Source organism: Aspergillus eucalypticola (assembly GCF_003184535.1).
Source record: "Aspergillus eucalypticola CBS 122712 chromosome Unknown BO83scaffold_6, whole genome shotgun sequence".
Lineage (NCBI taxonomy): Eukaryota > Fungi > Ascomycota > Eurotiomycetes > Eurotiales > Aspergillaceae > Aspergillus > Aspergillus eucalypticola.
The window spans coordinates 732,238-752,473 of record NW_020290280.1 but is presented as its reverse complement, the minus strand read 5'-3'; the positions used below and the strand labels follow the sequence as shown (position 1 = coordinate 752,473).

The 20,236-nt window shown below is 51.7% G+C and overlaps 10 protein-coding genes across 10 annotated transcripts; 4 read left to right on the top strand and 6 right to left on the bottom strand.

Moving 5' to 3' along the window:
• Window positions 1–2,999: 2,999 nt before the first annotated feature.
• Window positions 3,000–5,188, bottom strand: BO83DRAFT_376406 (oxidative DNA demethylase). The gene is made up of 2 exons (XM_025530709.1): window positions 4,991–5,188; window positions 3,000–4,924 (listed from the first exon to the last, which is right to left on the bottom strand). Exons 1-2 carry the CDS (start codon window positions 5,152–5,154, stop codon window positions 3,109–3,111), a joined length of 1,980 nt encoding a protein of 659 aa, XP_025390662.1. The 5' UTR covers window positions 5,155–5,188; the 3' UTR covers window positions 3,000–3,108.
• A 202-nt stretch (window positions 5,189–5,390) lies between these two features.
• BO83DRAFT_376405 (uncharacterized protein) lies at window positions 5,391–6,944 on the top strand. The gene is made up of 2 exons (XM_025530708.1): window positions 5,391–6,755; window positions 6,806–6,944. The coding sequence occupies exon 1, from the start codon at window positions 5,859–5,861 to the stop codon at window positions 6,639–6,641; it is 783 nt and encodes a 260-aa protein (XP_025390661.1). The 5' UTR covers window positions 5,391–5,858; the 3' UTR covers window positions 6,642–6,755; window positions 6,806–6,944.
• On the bottom strand, window positions 6,805–7,709 carry BO83DRAFT_376404 (uncharacterized protein). Its single transcript, XM_025530707.1, has one exon. The coding sequence runs from the start codon at window positions 7,628–7,630 to the stop codon at window positions 7,271–7,273; it is 360 nt and encodes a 119-aa protein (XP_025390660.1). The 5' UTR covers window positions 7,631–7,709; the 3' UTR covers window positions 6,805–7,270.
• Window positions 7,710–8,373: 664 nt separating this feature from the next.
• Window positions 8,374–9,711, bottom strand: BO83DRAFT_333379 (enoyl-CoA hydratase/isomerase family protein). Its single transcript, XM_025528336.1, has 2 exons — window positions 9,131–9,711; window positions 8,374–9,050 (listed from the first exon to the last, which is right to left on the bottom strand). The coding sequence occupies exons 1-2, from the start codon at window positions 9,448–9,450 to the stop codon at window positions 8,516–8,518; spliced, it is 855 nt and encodes a 284-aa protein (XP_025390659.1). The 5' UTR covers window positions 9,451–9,711; the 3' UTR covers window positions 8,374–8,515.
• Window positions 9,712–10,409: 698 nt separating this feature from the next.
• Window positions 10,410–11,015, top strand: BO83DRAFT_386553 (uncharacterized protein; the record flags this gene model as incomplete). Its single annotated transcript, XM_025532672.1, has 1 exon — window positions 10,410–11,015. One exon carries the CDS (start codon window positions 10,410–10,412, stop codon window positions 11,013–11,015), a length of 606 nt encoding a protein of 201 aa, XP_025390658.1.
• Window positions 11,016–11,117: 102 nt separating this feature from the next.
• On the bottom strand, window positions 11,118–12,781 carry BO83DRAFT_376402 (transcription initiation factor TFIID subunit 7 family protein). Its single transcript, XM_025530706.1, has one exon. The coding sequence runs from the start codon at window positions 12,656–12,658 to the stop codon at window positions 11,177–11,179; it is 1,482 nt and encodes a 493-aa protein (XP_025390657.1). The 5' UTR covers window positions 12,659–12,781; the 3' UTR covers window positions 11,118–11,176.
• A 115-nt stretch (window positions 12,782–12,896) lies between these two features.
• Window positions 12,897–14,105, top strand: BO83DRAFT_376401 (Bromodomain associated domain protein). The gene has a single exon (XM_025530705.1). The coding sequence runs from the start codon at window positions 13,023–13,025 to the stop codon at window positions 13,668–13,670; it is 648 nt and encodes a 215-aa protein (XP_025390656.1). The 5' UTR covers window positions 12,897–13,022; the 3' UTR covers window positions 13,671–14,105.
• A 29-nt stretch (window positions 14,106–14,134) lies between these two features.
• BO83DRAFT_461077 (pH-signaling protein PalC) lies at window positions 14,135–16,257 on the top strand (the record flags this gene model as incomplete). Its single annotated transcript, XM_025537235.1, has 2 exons — window positions 14,135–15,544; window positions 15,600–16,257. The coding sequence occupies 2 exons, from the start codon at window positions 14,135–14,137 to the stop codon at window positions 15,855–15,857; spliced, it is 1,668 nt and encodes a 555-aa protein (XP_025390655.1). The 3' UTR covers window positions 15,858–16,257.
• BO83DRAFT_376399 (putative NADH-ubiquinone oxidoreductase 12 kda subunit) lies at window positions 15,846–16,654 on the bottom strand. Its single transcript, XM_025530704.1, has 2 exons — window positions 16,359–16,654; window positions 15,846–16,253 (listed from the first exon to the last, which is right to left on the bottom strand). The coding sequence occupies exons 1-2, from the start codon at window positions 16,582–16,584 to the stop codon at window positions 16,159–16,161; spliced, it is 321 nt and encodes a 106-aa protein (XP_025390654.1). The 5' UTR covers window positions 16,585–16,654; the 3' UTR covers window positions 15,846–16,158.
• Window positions 16,655–16,945: 291 nt separating this feature from the next.
• On the bottom strand, window positions 16,946–18,998 carry BO83DRAFT_406525 (putative alpha-1,6-mannosyltransferase subunit; the record flags this gene model as incomplete). Its single annotated transcript, XM_025533885.1, has 4 exons — window positions 16,946–17,807; window positions 17,853–18,138; window positions 18,194–18,737; window positions 18,975–18,998. The coding sequence occupies 4 exons, from the start codon at window positions 18,996–18,998 to the stop codon at window positions 17,144–17,146; spliced, it is 1,518 nt and encodes a 505-aa protein (XP_025390653.1). The 3' UTR covers window positions 16,946–17,143.
• Window positions 18,999–20,236: the final 1,238 nt, after the last annotated feature.

The window sequence follows — 20,236 nt, the reverse complement described above, 5'->3', positions numbered from 1 at the left end:
TAAATGGACACCGGACAATGAACTAGTCGCCACGGCCGTCTTTTTGGGCCGCCGGCGCATCCTTCAGCACATTAAGCACAGGAATCGATCGATCCACAGGCCCAATAAGCTCTGCAGTCCGAGACTAAGTCCCCAACTCGGTTTTCTCGCCTCAATAAGCATGGTTATTGAGCTTACTCTATCTTCGGAGAGACAAACGGAACTTGTCCGGTTGCCTCATTTGCAAGCGAAGGGGTCGAGTTTGAACCACGCCCGCTGAACTTGATACAGCGCTGCCTGCTATGCGTCCACGACTAAGAAGCCATGAGAAGGGCTGAGCTGGATCAAACCACCGATTTGCACCGCGCGGGCAAGAGAGACCAATTAGGACGAAATGTATCAATCATCGCCCGCGCAAAAGCAGGGGATGGGCTTGACGCCCATGCATACAGGGCACCTGTCACAATTTCCGACCCCAACTCCAGGCTGAGTGGGAGGGGCCGGCGACGCTTTCGAACGTCCAACACACACCACACACACACCCAACCCCTCCCTCGCACAAAAAAAAAAAAAAAAAAAAAAAAATAGAACTGCAGATTATATTTCCAATTGAACGAATTCTCCCGTCCACAGCCTCACGGAATGTGTCGACAAAAAATCCGATGCGTCCACTTACACGCACAGAGAACCAGGTTCCTGACCTCCGAGTATACGCGGGCCAGAACCACGTGGGGTGGCCCCCAATGCTTCAGCCATTCCAATTCCTTCCCACCCCTTAGCCCTACGGAGCACGGCTTCCAGTGTCTTATTAAGGCAAGTAGGGAGTAGTTATTGCGGAAATGTCACTGATTGGCAGACTCAGCCTCGTCCATGAACCCCAAACCTGGACTCCGTTGAACATTCCGTTTCAAGCAAGAAAGCACGTCCCACCCCGCAATCCTGCGAGACGTTAACCCATACTTATCAACTAGGGAAATGTTGCCAAGATAGGACAAAGTATGTGAGCCCCAAAGGCCGAAATTTGACACCCAAAAACCATGGACTAAGGTGAGGCTCTCCGGTTATAGGGTCTCAGCTCAGCTGGGATCCGCGGTTTGTGCCTCGAAATAAGGCACAGGCTGGATCTCTGAAACGCCTCCTGGTTACAGCAATCCACCAATCAGGTGTCAATGTAGCCCTACGGAGTCGTATTCAGCACATCTTTTCAAAGTCCGATGCATGCTAAATTGAATAGTTGGGATTGAATGGGGAGACTTAAATTTGGGACCGTCCATCACAAATCTGAGGCATAAGTATAAGTCGGCTCGAATTTGAAATTTTCCTCACGAATGAACTGTGGTATTCCAGTGAATAGTTATTCCCCAAGTGATAAACGAACTATGCAGTATGGCTTACAGATTCCACAAGTCCAATGCCAGGAAACAAAAAGAAAAAGAAGGTTTAAATAGCTCCTGTGGCGGATGCCCAATCAATCTGCAGCGGACTTGATTCCGCGGGTGATTTGTTAGGAGGAAAAAGTATAAGTGTATAAAGAGGAATAAGCAAGTATACTTTAGTTGGAATAATCAATCACTGGATAGAAAGTAAAATTGGGGAAGAAGTGGGAGTGGTCTCATGATCGTGACCTTATTTGTGATGTGTATCATTAGTAGATTTAAGGGTTCTTTGGTGTATAATTTTGTGCTCAAGGGAATGGATAGCTCGGAGATTGCTACATCCGATCATTGAAAAGGAATACTATATATACACTCCGTTTACGAAGTAACTTCTTATGATTTGAACTGTATTATTTTACCTCCATTAAAGGATCCTAAATTCCATCATACATCAATGATATAGTAAATTGTAGATCGTAGAAGTAGTAGCTACAATTGTAATGGAATAACTCACAGTCCCACACTATCAAGAAAAACTCCTTCTCAGCATCGCAATACAGTAAGAATTATAGACTTACTTACTCTTTCTTACAATCACTATGAGGATAAAAACACACCAAAGATGCCCTCCCCTACTCAATTACTGTCCAGTACTATATCCACCATAACAATATACACATACTACAAACATATCAAAGAAAAAGAAAGAAACATACGAATTATACACACACACAAAGCATCGATCCATCTAGTATGTAGTATGTTAGATAGTTACAACCTTGACATTAGTATACAATACTGCCAGACATGAACTAGTTATCCATCCATCCATCCCCTGCATCAACTTCCCCTCCTCCCTCCCTCCCCCCTTTTAGTTTCCAAAAATATCATCCACCGACACTACTACCTATCCAACAATATATCAATAATCTGGCAGTCTACTACTATACTACTGTATACTAAATATATATATATATATATATACAAACTATATACCCTGCGCAAATCACCGCAGGATCGGATCGTCCCTCAACTACCAACCAACTACTTTAGATACCCCCACCTACTTACTTACCAAATACTATCATAGTATATGACCAGTCCACAAACCAAATAAATATTGTGTGTGTGTGTGTGTGTGTGTGTGTGTGTGTGTGTGCACTACTCCACCAGGGAGATAGAGATGCAAGGCCATATCCCAGGCTGCATAGTTAGTTGTACTCTCGTAGAAAGTCATCGAATCGTTTCCTTTCGTAAGTATTCCTGAGTGAGAGAGTGAGTGAGTGGGGTGTCGGGCGTTCGTAGTTGTTTTCGAAGGATCGATTGCTGGGGTGGCGGTGCGAAAACAACTAAGTTTCCTTTTCCTTTTCCTTTTCCTTTTCCTTCCTTCCTTTTTCCTACTTACTTACGAGGATCGTATATCATACAGAGTATGTACTTTTAAGGTTTAGGGATTGATCCTGATGTGTTTTGGGTATATTTCGTTGCTGCCTATCTACTACTTGGGATTTTCATTGTTGATTGATTGATTGGATTCGGTGTGTGTGTGTGTGGGATGCGATGGGTGGCTGTGTGTTTCGGGGACGTTTACTGTAGGCAGAAAGGAGTAGTAGATCCTACGTTAGGAGATGATTGTATCTATTTTTGTCATTGTGTGTGTAAATATTTGTTTGGGGTTCATCATGTTGCGTAGTATGTACAATTGGGGAAAATATACGACTTTATTTCCTGTTTCAGTTTTTTTGATTGCCATTCACTCATCCTCTTCTTCTTCAACGTCATCATCATCCACATCTTCGTCGTCTTCATCTTCGTCATCGTTATCCTCAAACTCCACCCCTAGGTTACCCGTGATATCCCAACGGTCGCCCTTGGCAGCCTCACTGACATACTTGACGAACTTCAGGGTGCCGCTGTCCCGCAACACAATGCTGAGTCGGTTCCATCCGGCGGCAGTGCTGAAGAGAATGCCGTCATCGTCATCGTCGGCGCCTGCGGACCGGTAGATCGCTGCATCGCCCTCATCCTCGTCGTCGCCGGCCATGTAGATCTCGTATCCACCCACCGAAGGCTCCTCGGCGTCGCCATTGGCGACGGCTCCTTCATCCTTTGTCTTCTTCTTCGGCTTGACCGCCTTCTTCTGCTGTTCCTCCGATGAGCCCTCGCCCATCTCCTGATCCTGATCCTGATCCTCCTCCTCGTCGTCGTCCTCCTTCTCCCAGCCCGGAGTGGGCGTCAAGCAAAGCGACAGCTCCAAACGGGGCTGTTCTCCATCATAGCCACTGGCCAGGGTGTAATCCTGACCTCTACGGAAGCGACGCGCCAGGTAGTCGTAGCTGGTAATACGGTCCGCGCCGGTGATCAGAGCGAGCCACTTGCGGAATGCCCGGGAAGGGAAAAGGTCGTCGAGGAGTTCCTGGATCGGAGATTTCTGGTCCTGGGTCGCGGTGCCATGTTGCTGGAACAGGTAGCGCTGCTTGTGGGGAGGACGGGCGACCGTCCATCCGGTCTGGGCGAGAATCTCATCGGAGGAACTGGGCAGGCCCTTCTTCTCCTGCTCTTCAATGTAGGTCCGAACACGGGTCGCAAACTTCTCCGAAAGGAATCGTTCCAGACTGAGACACGACTCGTTAGAGAAGGTCTCGGACATTTCCTCGGCGATGTCGGGGGTGAGGTAGGATGGGGCGATGTATTGGATCAGGAAGGCGAGGTCGGATTCTGTGAATTCGGGCGTGGGCTCCTCTTCCACCTTGGCCTTGCCCTTGCCTTTACCTCCTTCCTCGGGTTGTTGCTCGTCCTCGTTCTCGCAGTCGACGGTCTTGGGCTGGGGGAGGTCGTAGATGTCGCCGCGGCCCTGGAGCTGGGCCAGACTACTGCGCTCAGCGAGCTTCTCTTCCAGACCGGCTTCGTAGCCGTCTTCGCCTTCCTGCGGGATGTGAAACCAGCCGCTGATGGCCATGCGCACGCGCTTCTTGGACTTGTCTTCGTTGTCTTTCGGGTGGTAGACTTCTTCGACGTCGTGGAAACTCTCTCCGGGCTGGACGGTGAAGAAGCTGAGCTGGTTGAACGCGGGAGGGATGCTGAGAGAGTAGTCCGGGCTGGGAATCAGGACGTCGTCGCCGTTGGCATCCTTCTTGGTCGTCGTGGGGTACAGACGCAGTGCGCCACCCCATTCGGCCTGCCAGGGTTGGTCGGGATCGGTGAGGTAGAGAATGTAGGACAGACGTCGGCTTCCGATGACATCGTCGTGGCAGAGCAAGTGGCAGCCCTCGTTGTAGACGTTGATGGCCATGTCGGTTTTTTGTCCGCTCAGCTTTCCAGAGCCGGTGACCTTCGAGAGGAACTCACGGAAGCGGGCAGAGTACATGGCGTCGCGCAGCTTGAGGATGGAGGGCAATTTCGCAAGAGAGGCATCGTCGAGACCGTCCAGGTTGGCCAGGTCGCCGGATTGGAAGATCTTGTAGATGTCGGTTTCCTTCTCGGTGAACTGCACCTGGGCCTGGATTTCGTCGCGGACGGCGCGCAAGAGGGAGGGCTCGATGAGGGGGTGAATGACACCATGCTTGTACCTTTGAACTTGGGATTAGCTTGCGCTCAGGGTAATTGCCAGCCAGAATATATGATGGGCAGCATACGGAGCAGACTGGGCATATTGCTCGGTATAGTCCTTCAGGACCGACGGCTCGAACAAGCCGTCACGGAAGCGCGCAGCGGCTTCTTCGCTCGACAAAGCGCGCTTCTTGGACTCGGGCTGGTCTTTGCCGCCGAGGGATTCTCTTCCATCAGTCTTGCGCTTCATTGTGAGAAAAAGGGAAAGGAATGCGAAATTGAATAGACTCTGGAGAGGGTTCAATCTTAACGGAATGCGGATTTTGCCTTTAATTTTTCGAATAACTTTGGCGGTGAAAAATCTGCAGGCATCAATCAGGCCACCAGATCAGGCCATATGGTTTCCTAAAATAGACACATTCACTAGAATGGATTCATTTAACTGTTTATTTATTTACTTCCTTATTGTCTGCTGCTGAATAGAGATTCACTGGTTATTCATTGAGAGCTATACAAGAATAGTCAATACCAATGAGTGCATTGTGGAGATGCACCTTCCAACCAACAGCCATCAGCATGCCTTTCCCAGCCACCATCAGGCAGAGTGACTGGGGTTGATTGACTCCGCACTGGAGCCCCGATAATCGCCTTCGATAAGCGCATCCAGCACCTTCCATCGCTCTTCTGACTCAAGCATCGCCTCATCCAACATGAGCTGTCATTGACTGTCTCATACGAGCAGTATTTTTGACTTGTCACTTCCATCAGACTAGCTCCCTGACTGTCACCGCTATTGCCATCCCTTAAACCTCTCAGTTGCAGGCACAGACGTCATTCCCGTCGATCATCGCATCGATCCAGCCAGCAATCCGTTGGATCAGGTTATCCTCTTGTTCCTACCACGTATCATTCCTCAACAACCCCTCCGGTTCCTGCTCTCTTCAACTTCGCGCAATGCAGCCTTCGCAGGAGAACCAAAGCAACCAGCCTGATCGGCCAGGTACTCCGCCGCGCCCGCCTTACTCACCCGTGACTCCCGTCTTTGCCCATCTTGTGCCTGTCACGAATGCCGCCGCGGGGAACGGCGCTCCTCACCCTATTGTTCCTCCTGCTGCGTCGCCATCGCCAACAACGAGAGTGCCCCCTTATGGTTCATCAGCGGATTTTACCCCGCCGGCTGCAGCCCCCGTGTTCGCGCCCGAGCCGGCCGCCGTCCCGATTTCGGAGAGCGAGAACCCAGATGCCATTGCTCTGCGATCAGCGATCTCTATTCTTCAGCTCCAGAAGCAGCAAAGCATGCGGGATATTCAGACTCTAGAAAAGTTCAAGAAGGCCGCATCAGAGGATCCAGAAGGGTTCGCCCGCGAACTGGCAGCGGGAAATCTGTCGGCGAAGGATACAGGGGCTTTCATCAACTTCACTCATGACAAAGACTCGGAGGACGAGGATGTAGAGAGTCCGAAGAGAGGCGTTTATGCTGGGCTAGGGACCCTGCCCACGCCGCAAAATGTTGTCCGCATGCCTCCTATCAACTGGAACAAATACCAGATCGTGGGCGAACCGTTGGATAAGATGCACGAGGAGCAGCGGAGGCGGCCATCTTCTGGCGAGCCAAGACGCGACGATAGTGCTCAAAGAGCGCCGGAGCATGTATTAGCTTCGCCATATCGACCTCTATTAGACAAGCTAGAGAGTCCGGGAAAGGCCAAAGGCACCAACAGAAACAAGAAGACTTGATAATCAGTGATTATTGGAAAAACTAGTTACAAAAACCGTCCAGTGAAACGTCAAGCTTTGGTACATGAGTGGACATTCATCTTACCATGTAATTCAAAGAGACAGAATCAGAGGGTACGTCAGCCGCCTACTGACATGTGCCGGCAAAACTGATGGTGTGACAGGGAATAGCTACCACAGCAGAATCTCATGCGCAAACACCTCAGGTTCGCCCATCGCCTTTCGAAGTCTGTCATGAGCTGTCAAAATTCTTTCCCAAGGGGTAGCCTCATTTTCCTGGTTATCCTTCCCATTATCCATCACTTGCGCGGACTCCTTGGCCGCCTTCTGCAGACCAAGATTCCTCTGGTACATGTTATGGAGCGCCTTCTTTCTCAGATTCTCACGTCCATAGTGCCTCACGATCACATCAGCACGCAAGAATCTGCTCATCTCATGGCTCTTCAACCACGCCTGCGCCTTGGGACAATGGCCCTTGGTTTTCCAGAGGATACTTGCGATGACGTCGTAAGAAAGAGGAGGGTTCTTATCAGTGATTCCATTTGGAGGGAACTCCGAGGATGCAGCTTCTTGGTCCACCTACTGCCCGTCAATGATTCGCCCTTCACAACCGATTTCACATCCAGGTCCTATCTTACCTCATCACGTTGCCAAACCTCGATCACCTCTGGATAGCTCGGCCGTGGCCCGAATGGCTTAGAGAGCTGTTGTTCCCTCACGGTCCAGTAGTTCTTCCACAGTGCCTTTCCCTGCCGTTCCAGCCACTCATCCTTCTGTTTGCGTCTCTTCTCAATGTAAGCGGCCATGGCGGGATCAACTTTGGAAATGCTATCAGCCGTGATGGGTCCGCCCCTAGGGACGCTGTCAGCAGTAGTGGGTTCAACTTTAGGTACACTGTCAGAAGTGCTAGGATCGACCTCAGGCACACTGCCAACATCAACAGTGCTGGGATCCAGCTCATCATCCGCCTTGCGTTTTCTGTTCTCCATGTTGAAAATCAAGCTGTATCTGATATAAAGATTTAGCAAACTTTGTGATGAAAAATCGAAGATAAAGACAAGTAAATAATACCTAGCAAATGTAAAATGCTATGAAGTCAACAGCGAAACCAACCACGAACATCACTAAACGATGTAGTAGCAGTAAGCCGTGATCGCATGCTAAACCGGCCATTAAGAATCTTGTATAAATCTCACTTTGCGAGGGCAAGGCCCCATCCCAGCGCGGTGAATTGAAGTTTCACACTAAAGAAGTCAAGCAAGCGAGCGAGCGAGCGAACCCATCATGCTGTGTTTCTGAAACAAAAGTGCGTGAAGTGAGTGTGGCGGAGTAGTATGCATACAGTTATTTCACCTTGGGCTCCCTGTTTTGTGATGTGTTACTGAGAATGAGGTTAGGGAATTGAATATGGGGTATGCAGTGGACTAGGTTGTCTTGGGGTAGATTGAATATCAGAGAATGTTATAAGAATACTACTAGAGGATCACTATTTGTATTAGGTATTCTCTTTTTTTAAATATAGGTTGGTGGAGATAGTATAGGAAGTTGAAGTGATTGATGTGAGACAGCTATGAAGGAAAAGGATTTGAAAGGCACTTTGCCATTCTCTCTCTCTCTTTCACGAGTATCAGAAGTTCGTGGCAATATTAGTGGATTGCCCTATAGTATTTTCTTAGCTGTTGCCTTACTAGGGAGCATGTCTCACATCTATTTCTCATCGAGATAGCCGTATGGAGAAGGCTGTGATCAGCCTTGTAGATTCAATGTATGTCAACCTGTGACCATGACAAGTAGTAACTCCAGTCTGTATGGTAAGTTGCTACCACCATTCCCATCATCTCATGTTCTCTATATAGAGCCTTAGTATAAATCATCTATATATCTAGTACGCCACATGCAATTAATACATCATAACTTCGCCCCTTCCTCCCCTCCCAAACCTCCACACTCTTCCTCCCCACATCCTCCATCTCGCCCTTCCTTTCCTCCACCCTCTTCCTCCACTCCAAATTCCCCGAATGATCATCCACCACCCCCAGCAACCTCCGATACATCTCCTCCTTCATAACCCCATAAATCTCCGTCTTGGGCATCAACACCAACTTCCTCTCCTTCACGAACTTCACCGTCTCCTCCACACCTCCCAGACCATCCACAATCCCCACCCGCAGCGCCTCCGGCCCAGGGAACCTCTTCGCCTCGAGCACAACATCCCGATACACATTCGGCGTCAACTTCTCCCGGAAGACATGCATCATGGGCGCTTGCAACGGAACCCCGAATTCGAGCTCGTTGATGCACAGAAAGCCCTTACTCGGGTTCTGGATCCGGTAGTCGTGGTACATGGCGAGCATGAAGCCGCCGGCGAAGGCGTGGCCGTTTAGGAGGGAGATGGTGGGCATGGGGTAGCTGTATACCACATATAGATATATATTAGTACGGTTCATGTTTGTTTGTTAGTGGTAAGATTAAGGGAGGGTAAGCCATACGTTAATAGTCGACGGAACAACTTCCACAGCCATTTATCCAGGAATCCCTCTGTGGATTGCGCAAGTTCGAGATCTAGTCCATTGCTGTAGAATTTGGGAATCCCGCTGGTGGTGATTAACACACCCTTTTGGTAGCGGTGTTCGATGATGTCGAGGGCCAGGAGAAAGGTGTCGATGAAGGTCGGGGTGAGACGGTTGTCAGGGGGTGAGGTGAAGGTCAGGAGGTAGATTGTTGGTTGGTCGGGGGATGGGTTGGTGCAGGTGATGGAGCCGGAGGTGGAAGGGATGGGGAGGGTGAAGAGCGGAGATGTGATGGACATGGTGGTGGTGGTGGTACAGTGAGCAAGGGCTGTTGCTTGTTACTCGTTTGTGACTGTGTACGTGTGTGACATGAAGCGGGGATGGTAGAGAAGATGGAATGGTGGTCTTGTATATACTTTTGAGGGTTGGATGTGATCAGTAATCGTTAAATTGTATTGTTTGCTTAAATCCGGGGAAATTAAAGAATAAGGAGTGAGTGACTCCCGCGGTATCACATGCGCTTGAAGTGTGTTCCCGATTGGATTTATTGCATGTGGATTATGTTCTTGTCAAGATTGTATACTTGTGCTGAGGGGAGTATGTGTATATATTTGCTTTTTTTTTTTTTCTTTGAGGGGTAGCTCTCATCTGACCGTGATGATGATCCCATGCAAGTAGTCGTTAGTCACAGTAGTTAAATTCTAACGGCGTAAGCTCCATCCATCACAACTGCATCGCATACCCTCATCACCTATCCATCGACCAGCTACTGTGAAGCATCCTTTTCGCTGTATACCAGATTTGACATTATTTATCCTACTTACCGCTTCCATGATATAGCAACAGCTTTATTGATTGATCCTGCAGTTCTATAATGTACCCTCCAAACCAGCCAGATGGGAATATGACAGCTAACGGCCAAGCAACAGACTACTAGCAGATCCCCTAGCAAAACGAACATGATCTCGAATCCCCTCCAGGGCAGAACAGTACCACTAACTCCACAGAATAGAGCATTCCAGACAATCTCTACAACCAATTTACCCAATCTACTCAGGAAGGAACTATTCTTCACATCTCCAAAATTGACATCACATCATCACTGACGTCATCCCCTCACAGCTCCCTTATTCTTATAGTAACCATCACCACATCCCAACTCCTCCATCCTAGCCCTCTACACTCAAACAACAACATCCATATATCTCCAATATATCACTGCAATACCAATCTATAACCCTCCCCAAGCCAACCAACAATGCAATCATCCCACCAGCAACAACCCCCCCAACCCCCCAAACAAGCCGCCTACAACCAACCCACCAACCCCGTAACCCACACGCCCTCCGAGCAACGCACCCCCCAATCTTCGTCCCAATCGCAATATGACCACCTCCCCCGGCACCGCGGCGACGCCCTGTCCCCCATAACCCGCAACGCCGCCTCCCAGCCCTCCAATTCCAACTCCAACTCTAACTCCAGCAAACACCAAGAATCCATGCGCAACGCCGCCTCCACCCTCGACACCGAGTACGGAGTCGAGCAGCAGCCCGCAGAAGGGGACATCGCGCGGGCCGTGCAGGGCAAGTCGGCGGATGCGCGGGCCAGAGCACAAGCGGGGGCGCATGCGGGCGCGGTAGGCAGTGCCGAGGGGCCAGGGGCGCCGGGGTACGAGAAGGGCGAGATGGCGGATTTGGATCAGAAGAGGGAGATGCATGACAGGATGTTGGGGGATCGGGTGGGACAGAGTCCGGCGGAGCCGGAGGGGGAGGGGGAGGAGGTGAGGAGGAGGAAGTTGAGGCAGGATGAGGAGGTGGATGTGGTGGGGGCGGCGAGTAGGGGGTCTAAGGGGAGGGTTGTTTGATTGTGTTATTATTATTTAGTGTGGTTTGTGGTAGGTTATAGGGAGGGAATACGATACGATACAATAGGATAGGATAGGTTAATGGAATGGATGGTATGTAATGGGGTATCAGAAATCGATCAATAGCTATGAGCGTACAGACATATAGGTAAGGTGTTTGATTAACCATCAGCATCATCGCCCTCGCCGATAGACACCTTCTTCAGTGATAGATCTTGTTTCAGATCGTGGATGCGCTTGGCCAGTTTGCCCTTCAGAATGGCGTTCTGCATCTTCTCCCACTTCGCCGTCTCGGCGCGGATCAGTGCCTCCAGTTCGGCAATTTCCTCGCGTTGCTGCTGCATCTGCCGCTGCTGCTCGAGCTGCTCATCATCCAGCTCGTCTTCCGGTTCGTCGCCATCGTCGGACCCGTCACTCTCGTCACCGGATGATTCTGGCGCTGGTGTTGACGGCTTCGTGGCCATCGGTGTGCCCGCTTGGTATACCCCAGCATCTGATGGTGGCTCGGCTCCAGGTGCCGCAGCCGCAGCACCTGCCTCGCCTTCGTCGCCGGCAGCCAAGGCAGCCTCCATCTCGGCAGCGAGAGTGTCTTCGAAATCATCGAACAGACCACCGTCTTCCATGCCTTCCTCCATCTCACCCTCGGCATCCTGCTCATCATCGTATTCGTCTTCGTAGTCGTAATCTCCACTCTGGACCAGTCCCTCAGCCCGGTTCAATGCTGTCTTATCAACCAGCTCGTAGCGGATAGGTGCCACGGCAGCCTCATCCTGGGCGATCAGATCCTCGACGGCCTTCTCGACCTGCTCGATAGTCCGCGTGCTGATTCGTTCCCGGAAGCGGCGCTTTCTCACCCATCGCAACGGTGGTGTGAGACCATGTGGGTATTGCAGTGTCTTGTCATCTGGGTGTAGAATGTCCGAGGGGAGTGGGTAGTCCATGGCCTCTTGTTCATTGGCAACCGGGCCAAGGATCAGAAGCATCTGGCAGATATCCGCAGATTTGTACCACCCACGCCGGTCCCAACTCTTCATACCCTCGATGATACATGGCAAGTCGACCAGCGCTGCGGCGTATTGATGATCGCGGATCTTGAAGATGGCGCGTCGTCCCTCACGGGTGAGTGGCTTAAAAGAAATCTCCGAACGGTCGAACCGGCGTTCAGCAATGGCGCGTTGTAGGTATTCGCAATCCTCTCCGGGCAGCATGCGCAGAATGAATTGTTCCTCGATCGAGGGGTCGATTTCCGTGTCGGATGCCTCTGAGTCGTAGCCAACGCCCACCGGTCGGTTGGGGACCAGCCCCTTGTTCTTGATACGGAGTGACTGGATCCCGGGCTTCTTCGATGGGTTTAATTTCAGGCGTTTGGGTCCAGAGGGTTGGGCTGTCGCAACCGTGGTGGATGGTTCCTGCAACGCGGGTCCCTCTGCTGGGCGCTTCTTCGAGGTCTTCTTCTTTTTCTTGAGTTTGTCATCCTCGGGCGGCGCTTCTGGTGCCGGTCTACGGGCGATCTTGAGCGTGAGTTTGCGTTGAGGGGTCTCTGTTGGCGGAGGAGGTGCAGCAGGTTGTCTCTGGGGTGGTTCCTCGGGTGCCTTCTTTTTCCCGAAGGTGAGCTTGAGGGATGGACGGGGTGTGTCCGACATGGCGAGAGGTGACCACCAAGTCGGTGGAGATGTGATGTGTTGTAAGTGAGCGAAGTCAGGTCAGAGTAGAGATGGTAGGAGGCTGGCAGATGGATGGGGTGAGGTGAAGCTTGCTGGTGTTACAGCGGAGACGAAGACTCGAGGGCGGAGCCAGAAGGCGGAAGACCCCGAAAAGGCAGTAAGAGGCCCATCCATTCAGCCATTGATCCTCTCTTTGCTTCCTATTCATCTCCTAACACTCGACCTCAACAATAGCGACACATTGAGCCGCTCATATTCTTAGCTATATAGTCCTCGTGTGCGAGCTGAATAGCTCTTCTCGACGTCTCTATCGTTGCTCTTCATCTACAACCCCTACGCCAACATGTCTGGCTCCAATCTACACAACGCTCTTCTCCGCCCGCCAATAATCCAGATCCTGCGCGCAGCAGGCTTCCATGCGACGCGACCGTCCGTTTTAGACACCCTCGCTGACCTTACCGCCCAGTACATCATGATCCTTGCTTCATCTACGACTGCCCATGCTGCAAACGCTCATCCGCATGACCCTGTTCCAGTCCTCGAAGATATCTACCAAGCGCTGCAAGACGCAGGCGCGCTACGACCCCAGCTGCGAGAATGGGAGGAAGACTGGCAGGGAGAAGAAGATATGCGAGGTTTAGAAGGCTTTCTGTCGTGGTTCACTGGTCCGGCCAACCGGGAGATTCGACGAATTGCTGGATTTGTGCCCAGTGAAGGCGACATGGTTGATGCGGACGCTCTCGAGAAAGAAGACTTTTTGACAGCATTGAAGAAGAAGCACAGCAAAACCGGCGAAGAATCGAGATATGCGGGTACCGTGCTCGGAAAGAGCGCCGACGAGCATCCTATTATCATCGAGGGTGGTGCGCCCAGTCTCCAAGACTGGGGTTCACAGATGCGGTCGCGGGCGCCGTACATGGCTGACAGCGATTCGTCTGGTGTCAGTAGTGCGCCGAGCAACTTGTCCGATGGGGAAGGAATGGATGTGTGATGAGACAGCAGACAGGTCGTTCGAAAACAGACCACTTCACAATACACTGCAACAAGGCTGTCGGTCGTCTGCAGCCCGACAAGCCAGACTCAAGACGCCTAGCTGCAACACAACGCCTACACCGTATCTGGCATTGGGACAGCTGGCCGGCCCAGCTTGATCACAATGACCAGCAGATCGTCCACCAGCTTGGGAGTATCAGCATATCACTTGCTATTACTACAGACGGGTTGTCACAATTTAGGGCCAGAGCAGGCTGGATATATCATTATCCACCGAGGCAGAAAACAGCATCTACGCCTTGAAACATGTGCGAAGAAGGCAATCGGGACGAATGAGGGATGGAAAGCCATCCTGCAAGCGAAATCATGTATCTACAGCATAACAGCGTATAAGCCACATGAGTTAATGAGCTCGGTCAATAGGCCCGAATTGACCCCGACGTGCTTTTCCCGTAGGTTCCAATGCAAACGAGCTTCTTGGCTGCCGCGGAGATCTTCACCTCCTCCAACTCAACTCCAGCTCTCCTCTTCCTACTCCACTCCAGCTTCAACACCCCAATCACCACCACCATCACCATGGTCTACGCCTTCACACTGCCCTCCACCTCCCATCTTTCCTTTCAGACCTTCCTTACCTCCAGCACCCACCCTTCTCTCCCCCAAGCAGCCACCACCGCCCGCCATGCTCTCCGACAAGCTCTCAAAGCACACAAGCGTTTACCCCGCGGTCCGCAACAAGACGCCCACCTGCAGACTGTCCTCACCACCATAACCAGCTACCTCCCTTACCTCCTCGCTCTCTCCAACGGCCTCAGCAGCAAATCCGGCGACACATCTCCCACCGAAGAAATTGAAATTACACTCCGCACCGAGATCACATCCGCCTGGCGCCCGACCCTCACCAACCCCACCACCACGCTCTCCCTCAAACAGCGGCCCACCACCACCCGCATCCAGGGACAGGGTCTCGACTTCGAGATAGCCTTTGTCCTCTGCACCCTCAGCTACGTGCTCAACTCCCTCGCCCGTACCGGCGTCACCCGCACCCTCTACGCATCCACGACTCCGACACCGGAACAGCGCACCGCCGCCATCCAAACAGCCACCAAACACCTCCTCCAAGCCAGCGCCGTACACTCGCTCCTCGCTTCTTCGCCCTCCTTCGCAACCGCAGCCCATTCCATCTGCAATAACAACAAAAATGGAACCTCTACCCTCCCGGACCTCGATCCCGCCACGCAAGCGGCCCTCTCCTGTCTCGCCCTCGCGGAAGCAACCCTCCTCGCTGTATTGAAGGACGATTCCTACGTCGCGGCCTGTATTCAGGCGCGCAACCCCAATGACAAGGACTGGATGGTCCGCGCGCCGGAGATCCCCAAGGTCCGCGCGCACCTCTTCGCAAGATTATGTATCCGGGCTGCGGAGTACGCGGAGCAAGCTGCTGCGGGGCTGGGATCTGTCCGGTCAGAGGGGCGGATGGGGATTGATGATGATCTGCTAGGGTATACACGGGTGCTGGGACGGGTTGCGCGGGCGAGAGCCTGCCGCTTCTTCGGGGTGGACGCGGAGTTGTCCGGGAAGATCGGGGAGGGCATTGCATGGTTGAGAGCAGCGAAGGGGGCATTGGGGGTTAGGGGAGCTGGGACAGGTGGAGCGGAAGCGAAGGAGACGAGTACGAAGAGCCGGACCGGTCTGTCGAGGCTGAAGCAGGGTTGGATGGAGCGGCGGGAGGAGAGACGGATGGAGAAGGATGCGGGCAGTCGGGATCGGACGGAGAAGGGCGAGCTAGGACCGGGGGATAACGCAGGTCGGGAGGAGGAGAGTCGAGTGATTGAGATGCTGGAGACGAAGTGGGTGCGAATGAATGATACGGTTGGTGATATCCACGTCATCGGTTTGGAATGATGTTGCTAACTGCTGAGCACAGATTAATACCCAGCTGATCCCACCCTCTACGGACCTGCTAGCAAACTTGCCCTCCGGTCGAGATATTCATTCCGCGCCAGCGCCGTACAAGATCCCCTCGCTGGATGAGGAGCAGTTGGTGCGCATGCGTGCGCCGCCGGCGGAGGACGACTTTGGACCGGGGAGTGATGTCGAGGATAGTGATGAGGAGGCGGCCAGTGTAGCGCGTGTGTATACGCCGGGAACAGTACCGGAGCGGAGTGACAGTGCCTATTATTGATTTTGAGTTTGTATACAAATACCCATACCATATGGTTTGCCTATGCACACATAGGTCCTACTCTGCATACATAGCACCAATCCAGACATAGCAACCTACTCGCACCAAACAACCTCATAAACCAAGAGATAAGAGTTATACCCACCCCATCTCAAAACATATCATACAATCACAACTCCCCACAACCCAAACCCAGAGAAAAGAGTATGAAAATAAAAACACAATGCATATATTGTATATCACATAACATAACACAGAAACCAAACCAATTCAACCCATCCTCAACCCTCAACCCTCAAATCTAAGCAGACTTATTTCCCTCCCCAGCAAAGTAATTCTTCTCCTGGAACAAGTAACCCTTAATCTTGCGCTCGCCCAGCAACTCAAAGTACTTTTCTAAATCCCCAGAAACAAACCCACATCAGCATATATTCATCCCTATCATCACCACACTCCATCCTTTTCAGAAAGGAAAGAAGGAAAAAGGTATATAAAACTCACCCCTCAAAACCCCACACTTCTCCAAATGATTCACACCCTCACGAGCATAACATTTGCCCAATTCCTCTCCGACAAGACGAGACATCATACTGCGGACCCATTGTTCACGGATAATGGCGTCGCGGGCGTTGTGGACAGCAACGTTGTCTTCGAAGTCGACGCCCTCGTAGGTAGGCGGCACCGTGGGCTTTTTGGCCAGGAAGGAGGCGGATTCCGGGGTGGGCATTTTCGATTATTTCTCTTTTCCTTCCTTCTGTATTTGTTTTTTTTTTTTCGCGCTTGAAAGATTGGAGGGTAGGTTTTTCGGAACGGAGGGGAGAGTAGTAGGTGAACAAGTAGTCCGGTTATTCGGAGGTCGAGTTGTATCAAGTTCGATTCCGGAGGTCGCGAGAGTTCCAATTGCGGTGGTTTGATTGGTTGGGGGGTGTGGGCGGTCGGATGTGCTGAGCTGGTCACGTGTTTTTGTGGATCATTAGTAAGCGGGTTGTGAGTGGTGTGGTTGGGCACTGCAATTACGGTTGTATACTTACTTATTTGGTAGTGATTATGAATCGGTGAAAGTAACAGTAAAAGGTCATAGATGAGCTACTAAGTCTAGATAACTATCGCTAACACCAAACGCCTCGCCAAATACAGCAAATCAGCAATCAGCATCAGCCGAAAACATAAATATCCTTCCATACGCCGTCACAGGTCATTATTAGTCCGCATTTTACATGGTCATTGCTCAGACCAGTCATCATCTGCAGTAAACATCAAAGCAAATGTCGTATCCCAGCAACGGACTATTCAACTTGCTGCTCCTCGCCAGGGAAAAGCTTCTCGTAAAGGCCATTCAACTTGTCCTTCATCCGCTCCCACCATGTCAGGTTCAGCTGCTTGCTGATCTCACGGTACTGGTACATCTCGGCCCAGCAGTCACGTCCATACTGGCATCCGGCCATGTTGACCAGGAAGTCTCTTTCATCTTCCTGGTAGTGGACATTCGGGTCATTCTCGTCTCCACATGCCCCCTGGGGGTACGAGTTGATATATCGCTGGGGGAGGAAGCCAACATGGCTGCGAACCCACGGCTGTGTCGCATACAGATATTCCATCGCATCCTGCTCCTTGTGCTCCCACTCCATATGTTTCTGTTCATACATGACTGGGTCCCACCACGCGTCCAGCAGGCGGTCGGCCCAGAGGGAGCGCCGAATGAAGAAAGAGCCGAGGTTGAAGCCCCCACAGTCCTGCGACAATAGCATATGTACCGATGACGGATCCCCGTCTCCATTTGGCGATCGAGACACCTCGTCCAGGTAAGCGTCGTCCGGCAGATGGCTGATATTCAGCGGGTTGTAGACATTGATGTCCCGGTAGATAATTTCATCCAAGCGGTCGAATATATGGTCCTGTAATGAGTAAGAGTATTCCATGATCCACGTGCTGAGGTCCAACCACCAAAACCTGCACAGGTCAGTGACGCTCACCAAACGAATACTGCAAACATACCATTCAGCATCGGGATGCTTTCGCATCGTCTCCCGGATAAGGTCCACCTTCTCCCAGCTCTCGCGCCATTCATGCGAATACCGCTTCTTCGCCAACATGTTGACGGTTTCCAACTCGTAGCCCCATCGCTCAACATAATTCTTCTTATTCCACACGCTGTTGCGCTCGATCGCCCATTCGCGCGCTCCCTTCCATTCCATCACGCCGCCCTCGATGTTAGATTCTAGTATGATCACGAACTTGCGCCCACCGCCTAGCGGAGAGCGCCGATACTTCTGAAGAAGAGCTGCAATTGATTAGCCACCTACAGGCTTCGTTCCACACGTATGCGATTCACTTACACGCTCCGAAAAACATATAGCCCAGCAAAAGAAAGATCAGCGCCACGAGCAAGCGCGATCGTCTGCGCCGCAGAACCGACCTGCCAAATCCCAAGCGCCAGCCCGTAGCTGGGGAGAGAGGCCGCCCCCGGCCAAACTCATCCTTATCGACATAGCCATTCGGAGACCCTGAGCCTAAACGAAAGCGCGGCAAAGTGGCGGAGAGCTGGCGTCTTGAACGCGAGAAGAACCCGCTGTTCTTCGTCGAAAAGGACGGGTAGCCTCGTACCTCGTCGCTCTTCGCTTTGGCGGCGGCCCAGGAGATGCCGCTGGCACCTATAGGATTTGGCGACAGAAAGCCATTGTGAGGCGTCGTCGAGCCACTGGGCGAGGTGAGTCCAGGACTAGACCATCCTGCTCCCGCGGGGTGGGGAGAGGGCGATCGCGACAACGACGACATGAGCGGGGAGTCGGGACCGACAGGGATGCCGGCAGGAAGGGCAATGGCGGGCGAGCACAACGGCCCGCGGAGCAGCCACAGGCGGGCGTGATTGGGGAGTTCGTGCTCGGCAGAGGGCCGCGGTGGAGGAGGTCAATGGGATATGTCTTTCTTTGAAACAGGCGCCCGCAACTTGGGGGGAAAAACAAGAGCGCAGCAGAAAGGAAAAGGATGAGGTTTTGGAACGGAGGTGTAGGAGATACGTTAAGTGAAGTAACAGATCGCTATCGAACCAGAAAAATTAAAGAGAGTTAGAAATTAAAGTAAAATTACTCTGCGGTTCAGGAGTCACCAGCTCGAAACGACGGAAGAGGAATAGTATGACATGGTCGAAGATAAAAACTGGATCACCAAGTCGTCAAAAAGGCCGAAACAATAATCCAGGAACAGAGGAACCCATCCGCGAACGGTGCTGTCCGCTTTCGTTTTTGAGGGCCACTTGTCAGGTTAACGGTACAGTTCCAAGGGCGCGCTAGGGGGTGCCCCGGAGAACTGGTTGAAGAATGGAAGGAATGGGAGGGATCCAAGGGTTAACAACACCCATGAGGCAGCGATGAGGGCGCAACTCCCTCCTCCCCTTATCATCAAGTAAGACATTCCGCGCGAGGACTATGGATAGAACCCGAGCCATGGCTATCAGGATGACCATCCAATGCGTCGGACAATGTCATCTCGTGTGTGTGTGAGAATGAGGTGCTCCGAGAGAGCATCATTCGTTGGTGGTGGGGAAGAAAGGAGATTAAACTGCCAAAAAGCAGATTAATTTAATTAAATCCCAGCAACAGCCCCGCCCCCTCGCTTGAGCTTCTCGCGCAGACGCCGAAACGAACGGTTGGAGCCTGGCAATTTGTTGAGACGAGCTGCTCATTTCGAAGGTTACTTGCGAGTAAGTTGTGAGTTGGCCACCCTGGCTCGAGAGACGGTTGTCTCACATCCGTCAAACCCCCTAATGCGACAATAGAAACATCTCGCGGTGGAACACATTCAAGCTATGTTCTAGTTCGGAGAAGATGGAAGAACTGCTAGAAATCCGAGAGACCAGAACTAGCAGGAAGAAACTAATCTCCAAGATCCACATGGAAAAAGAGTAGAGACCCACTCGGTCTTTCAAACTTTAGCGGTCAGGGTTACATGTGGTGCTGGTGTTGCTTTGGCTTCCATCGTGGCTTTTCGACGCATTGGGAAACCTCATGGTTCGTGATCTTTGACAATATCCAAATAATGTGTTTCTTAAACCTGCTGGACCTGGCTGCTTCCGGCGTCGCTTATTCAATGTGAATAGATACATACCACTTTAGCGAACCAGGGAACTGGCCTTCGTATCGTTGCCGAGAGGTGTACAGGCTTCACGGATCCAGTTGATTCCAGACCCTGAGGGTCGCTGCTAGTCTCTTCGCAGGTAGTTCCTAGATATTATACGAGCTACAGTTTATAAACAAATGTAATCTGAGAACTTTAAAGGCCTGCTGTTTTTGGCTGTCAATTTGCAGCCACTGACGCAAACCCTTGTATCCATGCACCAGCATCGCATATAGTGGGCTTCACTCATCTACAAGCAACTAGGC

Coding starts and splice junctions, on each gene's coding strand:
- BO83DRAFT_376401 (XM_025530705.1), top strand. CDS start 13,023: ATGTCTGGCTCCAATCTACACAACGCTCTTCTCCGCCCGCCAATAATC.
- BO83DRAFT_376404 (XM_025530707.1), bottom strand. CDS start 7,630: ATGGAGAACAGAAAACGCAAGGCGGATGATGAGCTGGATCCCAGCACT.
- BO83DRAFT_376402 (XM_025530706.1), bottom strand. CDS start 12,658: ATGTCGGACACACCCCGTCCATCCCTCAAGCTCACCTTCGGGAAAAAG.
- BO83DRAFT_376405 (XM_025530708.1), top strand. CDS start 5,859: ATGCAGCCTTCGCAGGAGAACCAAAGCAACCAGCCTGATCGGCCAGGT.
- BO83DRAFT_333379 (XM_025528336.1), bottom strand. CDS start 9,450: ATGTCCATCACATCTCCGCTCTTCACCCTCCCCATCCCTTCCACCTCC. Junction 9,051..9,130: donor TTGTTCCGTCGACTATTAAC/GTATGGCTTACC, acceptor TGTGGTATACAG/CTACCCCATGCCCACCATCT.
- BO83DRAFT_376399 (XM_025530704.1), bottom strand. CDS start 16,584: ATGCCCACCCCGGAATCCGCCTCCTTCCTGGCCAAAAAGCCCACGGTG. Junction 16,254..16,358: donor GAAGTGTGGGGTTTTGAGGG/GTGAGTTTTATA, acceptor CTGGGGATTTAG/AAAAGTACTTTGAGTTGCTG.
- BO83DRAFT_376406 (XM_025530709.1), bottom strand. CDS start 5,154: ATGAAGCGCAAGACTGATGGAAGAGAATCCCTCGGCGGCAAAGACCAG. Junction 4,925..4,990: donor CAATATGCCCAGTCTGCTCC/GTATGCTGCCCA, acceptor CCAAGTTCAAAG/GTACAAGCATGGTGTCATTC.